The sequence below is a fragment of the Perca flavescens genome, chromosome 19 (assembly GCF_004354835.1).
Source record: "Perca flavescens isolate YP-PL-M2 chromosome 19, PFLA_1.0, whole genome shotgun sequence".
Classification (NCBI taxonomy): Eukaryota; Metazoa; Chordata; class Actinopteri; order Perciformes; family Percidae; genus Perca; species Perca flavescens.
The window spans coordinates 16,457,074-16,470,544 of NC_041349.1; the positions used below are offsets into that span (position 1 = coordinate 16,457,074).

At 44.1% G+C, this 13,471-nt stretch overlaps 1 protein-coding gene across 1 annotated transcript in view; it reads right to left on the reverse strand.

The window, feature by feature from the left end:
• The window catches only part of gba2 (glucosidase, beta (bile acid) 2), a 28,880-nt gene that overhangs the window by 15,002 nt on the left and 407 nt on the right, over positions 1-13,471 (reverse strand). Inside the window, exons 2-5 of the mRNA XM_028606226.1 lie at positions 12,597-13,320; positions 1,620-1,711; positions 1,264-1,379; positions 485-703 (exon numbers count right to left, since the gene is read on the reverse strand). Of these exons, the coding sequence (XP_028462027.1) occupies positions 485-703; positions 1,264-1,379; positions 1,620-1,711; positions 12,597-12,790 (621 nt within the window). The 5' untranslated portion in view covers positions 12,791-13,320. The remainder of the gene's footprint in view (positions 1-484; positions 704-1,263; positions 1,380-1,619; positions 1,712-12,596; positions 13,321-13,471) is intronic.

Below are 13,471 nucleotides of genomic sequence, written 5' to 3' on the forward strand. Positions count from 1 at the left end.
ATTCAATTGGACTTCTTAGGAGTAAGACATTCAAGTCTCTTACTTATATTTGATACTGGATTTGTTAGGCCAATACTGATAATAACATATAGTCAATAGTTATCTTTTTTAAAACATAAAGTATAAACACTAAGTATTGTGACCAAGCTACTGAACTAGATATGACAGTTGGAAAAAAATCCCCTTGCCATGTAATGGTGACACTTTTTTTTACCTCAAAACTAGTTTGGCATTTCTTTCCTGCAATTTCTTGTTACTTATCGGCCAACATATTCTGCTGCTGACTGCTGTAAGGTAATATCGGTCTAATTTTAGTCTTAATGGCCAAGATGTGATGGTTGAATTTGGAATTTATCCATTTTCAAAATTTTAAGTCCTTCTTGTATTTTCTTAAATCCACAATATTAAAAATGTTTAATGCCTATTGCAACAAAAGTATCATAACTCTATTGGACTGTATGAAATCCAGGGATGCCTCTGTTACCTGGTAGTCATGGGGGATGACTGGGGAAATCTGTCTGCAGGTTAAGGTGACATTCTGTCCTGGCAGGTGGTAGACTGTCCAGGCGCGGGGGTACAAGGCGTGATAGAAAGCATACTCTCCGCAGTAGCCCCAGTTCCAACCTTGTAGTGTGGGAGGACGCTCTACAGATAGCACCTGCTGGTAAACTGTTTGCCCACCACGTCGCAAACACACTGTGAACTAAGAAAAAGAAAATAATGTGAATTCATTCATTCGTCAATTCTCAACTTTTTTTTACATTTTCTTCAGCCCCACCGCCGCAGCCTAAACGCACTACCCCAATTCAAAACCGTCCGACGACCGATGCGAGTGTGAAAGCAGCCTTATCTTCCTGAAATATGTTCATGTGGCATTTAGTTGTTGGCCAGTTACTCAGGTGAATAGGAAATTAACACCACAAAAGGACAAAATAGATCCAATAATGTGGATTAACTGCAGGGAACCGTTTAAATATTTTCTCTTCAGCATTTGGCTGGTACTGGATAGGGGCTGTCCTATGGATTGAGAGAATGATGGTTTTGAGAGAGATCTATTTATCTAAACCACCCTGTCAAGAAATATGCGACTTCTTATAAACCTTGACATAACAGGCTGCTGGACTAAGATTCAAATAAGTCAGGGAGCCATTGTCCGTGGACCAAAATACATATATATACAGCCAGATAAATATCCTTTAGTTATTCTTTATAATTTAGTATGCATGAGCATCACGTGAGTTGTCTATTTGAGATCTTACATACCTGGTTTGCTGTGACAGTTTTGTAGTGGTACATCCCAGGGTTTAGTTGCCATCTGCAGAATTCCCCCTTCCAACCTCTTGTGATGGTGCCTCCTCCAATACCGCCAAGTGGAGCACCTGCAGATTAGAGTACGGTGTCAACTTGGATTCAGTCACATTTCAATTGCTATTAAGACCTTAACTGGTCAAAATTGAAGGTTCAAAATTGGTTTTGGTCCAAGATTACACAAAATTGATCATCAGTCCACACAACTGAAACATGTTGATAAAACCGTAGATGTTGGACCACATGTGTGTCTAAAATTCAACCATTCAGCATATAACTCTCACTCTGTTGTAAGATAGAGCTGGACTCACCATATATTTGACGCAAGGGTTGGGCACCAAACATATCAATAAATGGAGCTTTCTTTTCCACCTGGGTCTTCTTGTACCACCACTTTAGATACCTGGATGAACACATATACAGTTTACAGTACACAGATTACCTTAAAATCATAAGTGGAAGGATGCAAATGAGAAAGTAAATAAAGATGCCAGAAAACAAGCGAGGACATCAATAAATACTCAGTCAGTGGTAATACTTGCACCTCAACTACGGTCATGTGTTAAAGGGTTACAAATAGGGACATTCTTTATTATCAAATTAGTTTATAAATAACCATCACAAGCATGTGAACAATTGGTTAACATGCGCTTTCTCCTTGCTTATTTAAAAAGCAGCCACAGCAGTTTCCAAGCCTTTAGCACACAAACCCACACACAGAGGCAGAGAGAAAAGAGGGAATTGTGCAACTTCATGAAGGAAGCACTTGTAAGAGAAGGGGAATGGGGTCAAAGTGGCAGCTCTACTTTATTTGAGTGTTGTTCGCAGTGAGAGTATGTGTGCATGGATGGGTGTCTAGGTGCAGCACTCGCTATCACACCAGGGTTGTGGAGTAAAATATTAATAAGGCTATGTTACAAAAGGTTTCAAACCGCACCCACAGCCCCAGGCTTAGAATATCACAGTTAACGCAACTCATTCATCCGTGTATGCTCTGAGCTCAGATCTTACACGTGGTACACTTTTCGCTCATGTGCCGAATAAAGTAGAAAGCTACTGCTGAGTTGAAGAGTTGTATTTCAGTAGGTAAGCCATTAGCTCAGCACAAAACATGCTGTAGTGCTAACCCCAGTACAAAATGCTAAATCCCAAACCTCTGCATTTACAGATGCTCAACAAGCATGCCTAAAATATGTAGTTCAGTGCTACAACTGAACCACTGGCATCTCTAGTTTTGGCCTTCATCCAACTGTGGTCTAAGGCATATTTATTTGGGCTGACATTAAACGGTTTAAGAACCCCTACCCTGGAGGAAACCAAAGAGTACAAGCTTCAAAATAAATGACCGCTTCAACCATTTCTGTTTTGCTTGTATAGCAGGCTTTTCCCCATCAAAGCAGGTGGTAAGCCACTCAGATCCTAAAGTATCTTGACTCGATCAATTTTGACTAAACACCTTTAGAAATCTAGCATTTGCGGTGTGAAAAAACATTTGTTCTTTAACCTATCTTCTTTTCATTCCAGAACCCACCTAAAGTCTTGCTCACACTACTGTTTAAGGCCGATTTATGCCAGATTTACCCCTCCCGAGAATCTGAGAAAAAAAATCTTGTCGAGGACCTCGATCGGTTCCGATGTTCGGCGCAGATTATCTGGTAATGTGAGGCGTTCACAGATCGAATCTTGCACCTCCCGATCTGCTCGCAGGCACATTGGGGTTGCCCCGATAATATCAAACATGTTTGATATCTAGGTTTATAATCGGTCGTGAAACGACTATGATTACGTCAGTACTTCAACAATAGCCAATGAGAGACAGGTCTGAAAGGAGACGGAAGTGACGGAAACTTTTGAAAATGTCCGCGAAAAAGCAGCTGTAATACGGGTCCGGTGGACAACTGAGTTGGAAGAAAGGATGGTGGAGATGTGGCAACAGCACGAGTGCCTGTTTAATGTATCATCAAAAGAGTATCATAATCGGAATGATAAAGACAAGAGCTGGGGAGAGATCGCTTCAGATTTGGACCTACCGGGTGAGTGTACAAAGTTGCTAGCGCACCGTTTGAATAATATTGTCCATGCTCGTTTTATTTTCTTTTGTTTTTTTATTGGTACAAAGAATAAGTATTACTACAGCAAGTTGCCGTGACACAGTATCCATTTTGTTTACATGCGCTTCCCCGTGAGATCACGTCACGAAAGGTGCTAAATCTGGCAAGATAATCTTAAGAATATCTTGTAGTGTGTGATGCCCCACTATTTTCAAATCTTGTAGTGTGAGCATTGAAAAGGAGAGATTGGGTTGTCTCCAGGAAATAAACTGGTTTAGAGTGGCAAGGTGTGGGGTTGGTGTTCCCATTAAAGAACACGGATACAGATGTCCTGTTTTGGTTGATTTATTTGGCTGTGGTCTGTAATAATACAAAGTAACAATAAGTACAGCAAACACCATATGCAACGCAAATACATATACACAAACCTAATAAAAAGGTAAGGTAGCAAAGGACTATATTCGGTACTAAAGTATACCACAGGAATCATGTAACGTACACAAATTATCTCACACGATGCATACAGACAGCTGGTCTTAGCTTATTAGCTTTAGCAACGCTAATAACAATAACAGAGTTAGCATTAACTGATGCACATCTAAACAGTACACAACGTTAGCATCCAGTCAGACAGTATAATGTTGTTAATCTTACCTTATGTCATTTACACACAGCAATAAACCAGGGAGGTAGATGAACGTTAAGAAGGCAAAAGAGATTACAATATATCCACCGGAGAACTAGCATAACATAATTTGTTCCATTATCGGGCAAGAGCTCGAAGGGTTTGCCTCTTCTGGCTATGAATTGTCGTAAAGACATCAGGAAGGCGTCAGCGTCGAGGCTCTCCAGGAGGTCTAGATGTACACAGCGAGTTGTCATGCACTTGAAGATAATGCCCCAACGCTTCTCTGTTCGGCGTCCGATCTTCACTGTGAAGGGGCCAAAACAATCAACTCCAGTCGAATAGAAGGGTGGCGAGCAGGTGGCAAATCCGCCATCTTAGGGACAGAAGGATTGGCGCACCACGTCTGGCATTGCATACTGCTTCCCTCCCCCGCAGGATCCAAAACCGACGACGCAGCTCACTCTGCACTCTTTCCGGTCCAGGATGCAGGTTGGTCAGCGGATGCCTATGGTCTAGCACTATCGGATGAATGGTGTCTAGTTTGAGCTGCTCCGTTCTCCGTAACCTCCCCCGACTCTGAGGAGTCCTGTATCCTTGTCATACTCGGGAGATAATGAACCCAAACGGCTGGAGGTTGGTAAGGGTCGGTCAGAGATGAGAGCCTTTACCTCCTCTGGGAATGCCTCCAACTGCGCCTGTTTTAGGAGCAGATTCTCAGCTTTGATGTAGACAGCTGCTTCACCGGGTGAGTCAGAGTTCGGATTGGCCGCCCCGTGAAGGGACCGTGCCGTTGTCCGCATGAGGTCCTTCCATGTGGAGAACTGGCTGACATCAGGGAGTTGAGGACAGGTGGTGACCGTCACATGTCCGCAGAAGGAGGATTTCTTCAACTCACTATCATCTATTGCTGGATGGGATGATGGGTTAGTCGGCCAGTGATCTTCTGTGTGTCTTAAGAAATCAGGGTCTTGCCCCTTGTGATGTCGTCAGCAGGGTTATTTGCACTATCCACATGTCTCCAGTTATTCACTTCTGTAAGACTCTGAATCTCTGCCACACGTGTGCCCACAAAGACCTTGTAGTGATAAGATTCTGACTTGATCCAGTGTAGAACTGTGGTGGAGTCAGACCAGAGTGTTATCTTCCTGATGGGTAAGGTGAGCTCAGTGTGGAGGATGCTGGCTAGTTGAGCACCGGTAAGCACAGCACTCAGTTCTAGCCGTGGCATGGACAGCTGCTTCTTTGGCGCCACACGAGACCTGGCCAGGATGAAGGAGACATGAACTTCCTTCTGAGCGTCTTCTGTCCTTAAGTAGGCAACAGACCCGTAAGCCCTCTCAGAAGCATCGCAGAAGATGTGCAGATCTCTGCTGGATGTCGGTGAGTCTGTAGACGCTGGTGCATAACATCTGGGGATTTCCATCTGGATGAGGTCTGGAATCTCCCGTTCCCAAGCAAGCCATCTGTCAGCTCTGTGGCTGAATCGGGTCATCCCAGCCGATTTGTTCCCTCCAAAAATCCTGAACTAGAATCTTGGCTCTGGTGGTAATTGGTACAATATAACCTAGCGGGTCATATTGGCAGGCAAGTACCTTGTAAACGTTCCTCAACGTTGGTTCAGTTCTCTCCACGGGTCTATGTTTGTACTTCAGGCTGTCACGGAGGCAATCCCATCGTAGCCCAAGAATTGGCTCCTGAAGGTCTGTGCTGGATTGGGACAGCCATAACTCACTGCTCTCGGATCTGATGTCGGGTGGAAGGTGTATCCACGTAGAATGACTGTTCGACACAATCAACAAGATAGCTGTTGGACTCACTTGTGTCTTGGACGTGTCGCTGCAGGGCATAGATGACACAGCAAGGGCTGCACGTAGTGCCGAATGGCAGGACTTGCCATTCGTAGACCTTTGGCTCTTCGGCCCTCTTCATATCTCGCCAGATGAAGCGTAGAACTGGTTGGTCGGCTGGCAGAAGACTTATCTGGTGGAACATACCTTTGATATCACCACTCACTGCAACTGGGTACTGCCGGAACCAAATGAGGACTCGTAGCAGCGATGGGCCTAGGGCAGGTCCAGGAAGGAGAAGGTCGTTGAGAGACTTTCCTTCATACTGAAAGGAGCAGTTGAAGACCATCCTGTCTTTGTTGTTGTGTCGCACCATATGGTGCGGTATAAACCACGATTCTGATGTTAATGTCACTGCCTCGGGTGGAACCTCTGCTATATAGCCCATCTTCTCTAGCTTCTGGATCTCCTAACAATAGACCTCGGCGCGCTGGGGGTCTTTAGCAAGTCTCCTCTCGGTGCTACAAAGACTTGGCAACACTGCTTCCATAGGAGCTTGAAGAGTGGGGAGTCAGCTCGGCGAAGCAACGGCGTAGCATATCTTCGGACCCCGTCAACATTGACATTGCTCGGATATGGCAGTGTATCTATTTGCCAAAGACGTTCAACGTTCTTAAAGAGCTCAGAGGTAGGTGAGACTGTCGCTGTGAACAGGCACTGCTGCTTAGATGCAGGAACTTGGTCGATACTGGTGGGACCTTGAAGTGACCAGCCGAGCTCGGTGTGGACTGCAATGGGCCCCCGAGGGGCCCAACTCCACCGGCTCTATGGGTGTCAAGAGATGAGGCGTGTCAGATCCAATTAGCAACAGAGGTTGAGCATGGTCTACAGGAGGCAAAGGCAGGTTTCGGAGGTGCTTATATCTCCGTTGGAGAGTTCTCACTGGATAAGAATGTTCCGATAGTTCCAGGTTGTCAGCAGTGAATGCCTGACGTATGTGATACTTAGTCTAGGAAAGTTTAGTCAGGGAAGACACGTAGAAAGCAACTGAGGCACCGTGAAGCTGCACTACATCTTGGTGAACAGGTCGAAGGGTAAGTGTTTCAGGCTGTGCGGTGAGGTTCAGGTTAGACAGCGTGTGGCAAGAGGATGCTTCGCTCCGAGCCGTCGTCTAGCACTGCATAGGTTTCGAGTACTCGGTCTTGAGTATGAAGTAAGACTTTCACAACTTTCAACATCACCTTGGGGGATCTGCTTGGTCTATCCAGGTACACTTTTGCAGTCTGAGCAGTCACCATGAGGACACTCCTCTGGGTTTGCTGGACTGCATTATGCAGTACGGTTAGGTGTTGCTCTTTACAGGTATTGCATGGTCGCTTTAGGGTGCTAACCTCAGGCTTGTGAGATCATCCACACTTCCAACACCGCTGTCCATCCGTAATCCACCTCACAATCTGGTTTGTGTCCAGTTTCTTGAACTCTGTACAAGCGTTCAGGAAGTGTTCTTTATTGTTGCAGTGAGGACAGTATGGTTTGGATTTGGATGGGGACTTTGGTTGTGCAGACTCCTTTGGAGCCATGGTCACCACTGGCAGTGAGGAAGAATGCTGTCGACTTCTCCTTCAATTTGTTGAAGGGACGTTGGTCCTTCTTCAGTGGCCTAGGTGCTTCATAGTTATAAAGTGAAGCTGCTCGACCTGCTATGCCCTTAGCTTGGGATTTCATCTGTAGCCAGGAGCTCAGATCAGGTAGAGTGTAAGTTTGATCAGTACCTGTCCGAAGAATACCTTGGTTCAGGCAGTATTCCACAAACCCATCACGATAAGCTTGGCGGCATCTTACTCAGTAATCGGTCAACATGGGATCCACATCGTAGTTCGTAGCCGTTCTGACCCTCCAGGGTCTTAAGCATGCCTACCAGTGACTGGATGGATAAGGCGAATGCATCAAAGGCTTCAGGGTCACCAAACTTGAAGGCTGGAGTGTTAAGAATGGCACCTAATTCACTTTGGATGAGCTGACGGGGTTGACCATACTTCTCCTTTAGGGCTTGCATAGCTGTTGTATATGGTCTTGGATCGTGCATGTAGGCTTTGGCTAGTTGGAGCGCGCTCTGTAACTTCAGGTGTCCAAGGAGCACTTGGTATTTGTAATGCTCATTCAGGTGCAGATGGCTGTTCAGCAGGTTGTCGAGCGCCATCTTCAATAAGGCAAAGTCAATTTCTTTGCCGCTCTCAAAGCAGGGAATTATAGGTTTGGGAATGCCGTAGGATGTGGTGGTGAATGGGAGCACAGCAGCTGCCTGTGGCTGTTGTGGATTGGACTGAGGCAAGCCTGAAGCAGAGCATGACATTGCCTGGACAGGGTAGGTGAAGGCTGAGTTGGATGGGTGATACTGTGGAGTAGATGCCAGGTTGTAGTTTACAGGCGCTAAACTAGGAGGCGAGGATGCAGGGGGAAGAGCAGACTGTGGCAGTGGAGGGAGAGATTGATACTGCACAGGAGACGGAGCCAGAGGTTCGGAATGCGGAGCTGCGTGGAGCACTGGAGGCAGGGGGGAGGCCGCAGGAGGTGGAACCACAAAAGCTGGAGGCGGAGTTGTGTGAAGCAGTGGAGGCGGGGCCAAAGCAACAGGAGGTGGAAGCACAAGAGCTGGAGGCGGGGTTGTGTGAAGCACTGGAGGCGGGGGCGAATGGTTACCTGCATTGCTATAATCTGGTGGACATGATGAGCATCTGGCACCATCAGGGTCCTGTGGTTTCTCTTTAAAGTAGAGAAGTGACCATCTTAGCTATCTCCAGCTCATTCACTCTCTTCTTTAGCTGTCTTCGCCTCTCCAGCTGCCTAGTTAGCAACTCTTGTGTTCTAATGGCTTCCTCCTGTAGCTGTTGGGCTTCTCGGGCTTGAGATTGAAGTCTCTGACACTCCTGTTCAATTTGTTGATCCTCCTCTATGTGCTGCTGTAACTCCTCAAGCTCCATTTCTTTCACTCGCTCCTCAAGCTGGGCTGTTTCTAGCTCTGATAAAGTAATAGAGGTGAGTCTGCTCACGGATGAGCGAGATGACCGTGTGGACCTTGGGTTGGAGCTCCTCCGAGATGAGCATGATTTCCGGCTATGTGAGCTCTGGGTAGTGGTGTGGGTTTGTCCCTCTGAAGGGGGAGTTGCCACCACATAGTCACTCAGGTAAGCTGGGGGGTGACGCTCTCTCTGCAAAGCACGTTGGAGTGCAGGCTCATCCTGGGCATCTGTAGGATCCATACCTTGGTTGTTACTCTAATCCGGCTCGAAGGACCATGAAAAGGAGAGATTGGGTTGTCTCCAGGAAATAAACTGGTTTCGAGTGACAAGGTGTGGGGTTGGTGTTCCCATTAAAAAACACTGATACAGATGTCCTGTTTTGCATGTTTAAGATTTGAGGGAAGAAAATCTGCAAAGATTCTCCTCAAGTGTGTGCTGCAACCAGATTTCAAAATAGATTAAGATTTTAAAACTCCTGTAGTGTGAGCCAGGCTTAAGGTTGCCAGAAACTCTGGTATAGCAACCTAATAATGTGGCTCAACGGCTCTACAGTCTGCAGCATCAAATGTCAAAACATGGAGAAATGTAGCTTTGTGCTCAGCATTATGACCGTGTTTACACACCAAATAATGTTTCAGCATCAAAGGGCTTTCTTGTTGTGAGGAAGATCCAAAGCAACTGCAAAATTGCTGTGCATGCCAATGCAGGGCCTGTCTGTATTGCAAACAATAACTTCACAGGAAAATCTCAGTCCAGAGAAACAACAATGGTCTGCCGATACAGCTCCACTCAGGAGATGAATAGGATCAGCTCAAGAGAGTTATTTGAAGCCATGGCAGGTTGCATTATTGTGAGGATCTTTTTGTTCTGTGGCTCAGCTGGAATGAATCTACTGTAACCTGGGGCCCTTTTCAGGAAGGAGGTTTAACAAATTCTGAGTCTAACCCTGAACTCTGAGTTGATGGGAAACTGAGTTTTCGGTTCCAGAACAGCAGATTTGAGTTGGTTCAATCAACTCGGAGTAGGTTCACTCAGGGTTAAGCACGTGCACCACCACAATAAAAAGGCAGCGTGAATGGAGCCATGATACTTCGATTCACCATGGCAACAACCACAAACAAACCAGTCGGCATACTTTACTCCTCTGGAACTCAAACTACTCATGCGCACATACAGCGAGTTTGAATATATATATTTTGTTAAAAAAAAAAAAAAAAAAAAAAAAAAAAGCAACACGGCTGCTGCTGCAGCAAAATAGCGAGAATTGTTGTGGGAGAAATTTGCTGCTCAAGTCAATGCGTAAGCTCTAATATAGTGTATTACTTTCATATTTAATCACAGGTAACCTATAACATTACTGGTGAAAACTCAAATGGCATTACACCTATAATTTCATTTAGGTGCAATCCTGCGGGCGAAAAAGTAAGCTACTACTAATCACATTCTGAGGTTGCAGCACCATGTCATTAACAGAATTATAATTTATAATCATTTAATTCTTTTTAATGGCTCTCACTGGTTTGTGTCCAAGGAACACTACAAAAACGTTTAAAAAAACATTTCAGAGCGAGAACACCCAGAGTTTTCCCTCATCTTAGGGTTAAACAAACTCAGAGTTTTCACTAAACCTGCTTTCTGAAACGGGCCCCAAGCATGCCAACCTAAATCTAAGTTTCCAGTCCTCCTAATTGATATCTAATCACAACACATTTACCATTCAGCTGATTTAGGTTGAAGCATTGGTCCACTGATGAGGCGCTCAGTGGAAGGTTTTGGTGAAAAACAATCAATTGCAACTTGTAATGACCATGAAGTAGGTTAGAGACACATTTTAAAGGTCTCTTACTTTCAAAGCTTAATTATAAAGTACTCCATTAACTTATTGTTCCACAATTAGCTTGTTTGGGTACAGTATAAAGCAAAAAAAAGCCTCAATAATTTACAGGATTTCTATATATTTTTCTAGCAAAAAAGGCACTCCTGCCTGTACAGTGGTAACTTGTACAGTGGATTTTTTTTTAATGTATTATAGTAATTTTACATTGCTCCACCTTTTCCACAAATAATGAAGAGCTGAAGTTGTGGCTCTTCCTGGGCTTAACACTCTCCAAACAACCTAATCCTACTGCATAAAGACTATCACATTAATCTGTGCAATAGACAAATGCTGCCATGGCGATTACACAGACCGAGACACACTTTGGGTAAGAAATTGGAAAGGTCAGCAGCATGGTTGTTTTACAGCAACATTGCAACAGATTGAAGAAGTGAAGCAGGTTTGTGGTTTAACGTGGACCGTTTAAACGGTTTTCTGGGAACTTGTTGGATTGCAACGGAGCACTATGTCACGTAATACAAAAACAACACGTCTCACTGGTGTGTTTGCTCACAGCTCTAAGGAAATGACACGTCATATTGAGAATAAACGAGCTTACTTTGCACTGCAGGTGTCACATGGGGAGACGATGTGAAAAAGTAGAAGCATTATTAGCTGTGATTTGGATGGGAATAAAGTTATATAAAAGCCTGAGTTATTCAGTCAAAAGGTCATCAATAAGAAACCCATTGAGTCCAAATCACTAGGCCTGATGACGGACAGATGATGACTGTCGCACCAGACTGACTAAGTGAGAGAAAGTGATGCCCAACAATCACTAAAGCTTCAGAATGTATCACTTTGCATCTTGGAAATCAGCAGGTTGTCGGGAAAACAAACGCGATCAGATTAACAGATGTTGAGATTTTGTGAATTTTTTTTTTTTTTTTTTTTTTTTTTTTTAAATATGGCTGTAGGGTGATAATTTGGATGCAGAGATTTAATCTGTACTCACTTTACAAGCAGACATTAGGTTTGTGGGACTGTGAATGACGGATCACCTCAAATCTTCCGGTCTTTAATGCTGGAGCGGTTTAAACGTTTTGGAGAGTTAAATTACTGGCACCTTGAACTTGACCTGAGAGCTCATGTACCACTTTAAAAGACGGGTCAACCACTTGTTAAATTTCCTCTGAAAACAATGGAAGTCTTTTAAGTTGACCACACCCTTTTTGATTCAACAGAACATTTATAAGAACGCTTTTTGAATTGAGTCTAATTTGCTGGTATGGAAATACAGAGGCAAAATCATAGGCAGGAAACACAAAGAACTATCAATCATCTGCACTTGAATAGATGAAACAAAATGGCAGACAACACCACAAAAGAACCCTTCACCCCCCTTCAGGTGTTTAAGGTGCTCTTCTATCTGTACGCAGAGACAGAAAATATAGACACATGAAATAAATTTTAAGAAGACAATAAGCTAAACTGGTTTAATACTGTTGTAATGCTTCTTGATGGTTTACTGTGATGAATGCTGAAATGTATCATTTTAACTGTAAATTAAACTGCCTTGATGTGGACAAGTAAAAGGTTTTATTATCTGAGTGCATGGAAAATATAACTTATAGCAGCATCGACCATTTCAAGGCAGGATTGCACTTGGAGAGACGAAGTGGAGCAGAAATATGACACTATAGGCTAAAGCCTGCCCAGGTACTATATAGGAAAACATCCACATTGGTTAAATGATACAGGTTGCACTGACATATGGATGTGTAAACTGAAAACAGGCTGTCATAAGAGGAAACAATCTCTAGGGTGTGTGCACTGTACAACGTGTTAAAGACTATTTACTATTGTTGAATGAATGTTAATTTTTTTTTTTTTCAATGGCAATTATTTGGAGGATTTTGTTTATCATAGAAAACTGTAGGCATGGGCTTTTGTAGTGTTTTGTACATTGTGGAGTGCATGTCTCACCTGATTCCAAGACCGATGTGCTCCAAGACATTGGACAGCGAGACGTCTTTTGCTTGAAAGGGCTTTCTCTTCTCCTTGAACTCATGTGCCAGGCAGATACGCCAACCCTCCTTGGGCACTCCATATCCCATTTCCTTGGAGACATACCTACACATAAGGTCCGCTGAGGATTTTTCACCCCACTCTGTAGTCATTTTAGCAGGATACCCAGCAATGTGGAGCTTAAGTATGTATGAATGGGAGCATGAAAACACTTGTCATTAATGATAAAGTTGTCACCACCTTATGTCAACAGAGTTAGTTTGTCGTGCCTTCACCATGGAGCAAAACACTAAGGAGGTAAGCTACATGTGACCTAGAAATCTTAAAATTCTAAGTGGTTCAGTAAGTTTCAAATGGTCATTCCTGTGGGTTAAACCGGGTTCCCAACGGACGAGCTTTGAATACCTGCAGGTAAATAATTAATCCTTCGTGTAGAAGGTCCCAGTGGCATCATAAGATTAGTATCCACGAGGTAATTTAGCCTCTACAGCTCAATATATGTTTATATTCTTGGGGGCAAGTTGCAGCAATTTGCATCCCCATCACCTTCTGGATTCCTGTTTTTAAACAAATGGCAGACCCCGTCCCCCCGTGTGCATGGAGTCCGGATGTGTCTGTGCTGTCAGCAGCTGACAGTTAGAAAGTATTGAGGGTGCCGAGCTCAGTCGTTCATCCGGGACACCTACAATGACATTAAAGATGATCAAACAAAATGGTTAAAAAGTGGTGATCACTTTTACCTGATGGACATTACAGCAGGGCCGATATCAAGCAAACATCTCAGTAACTGGCAGTTAGTTGCAAAGCCGCAAACTGATAACACCTTAATCATT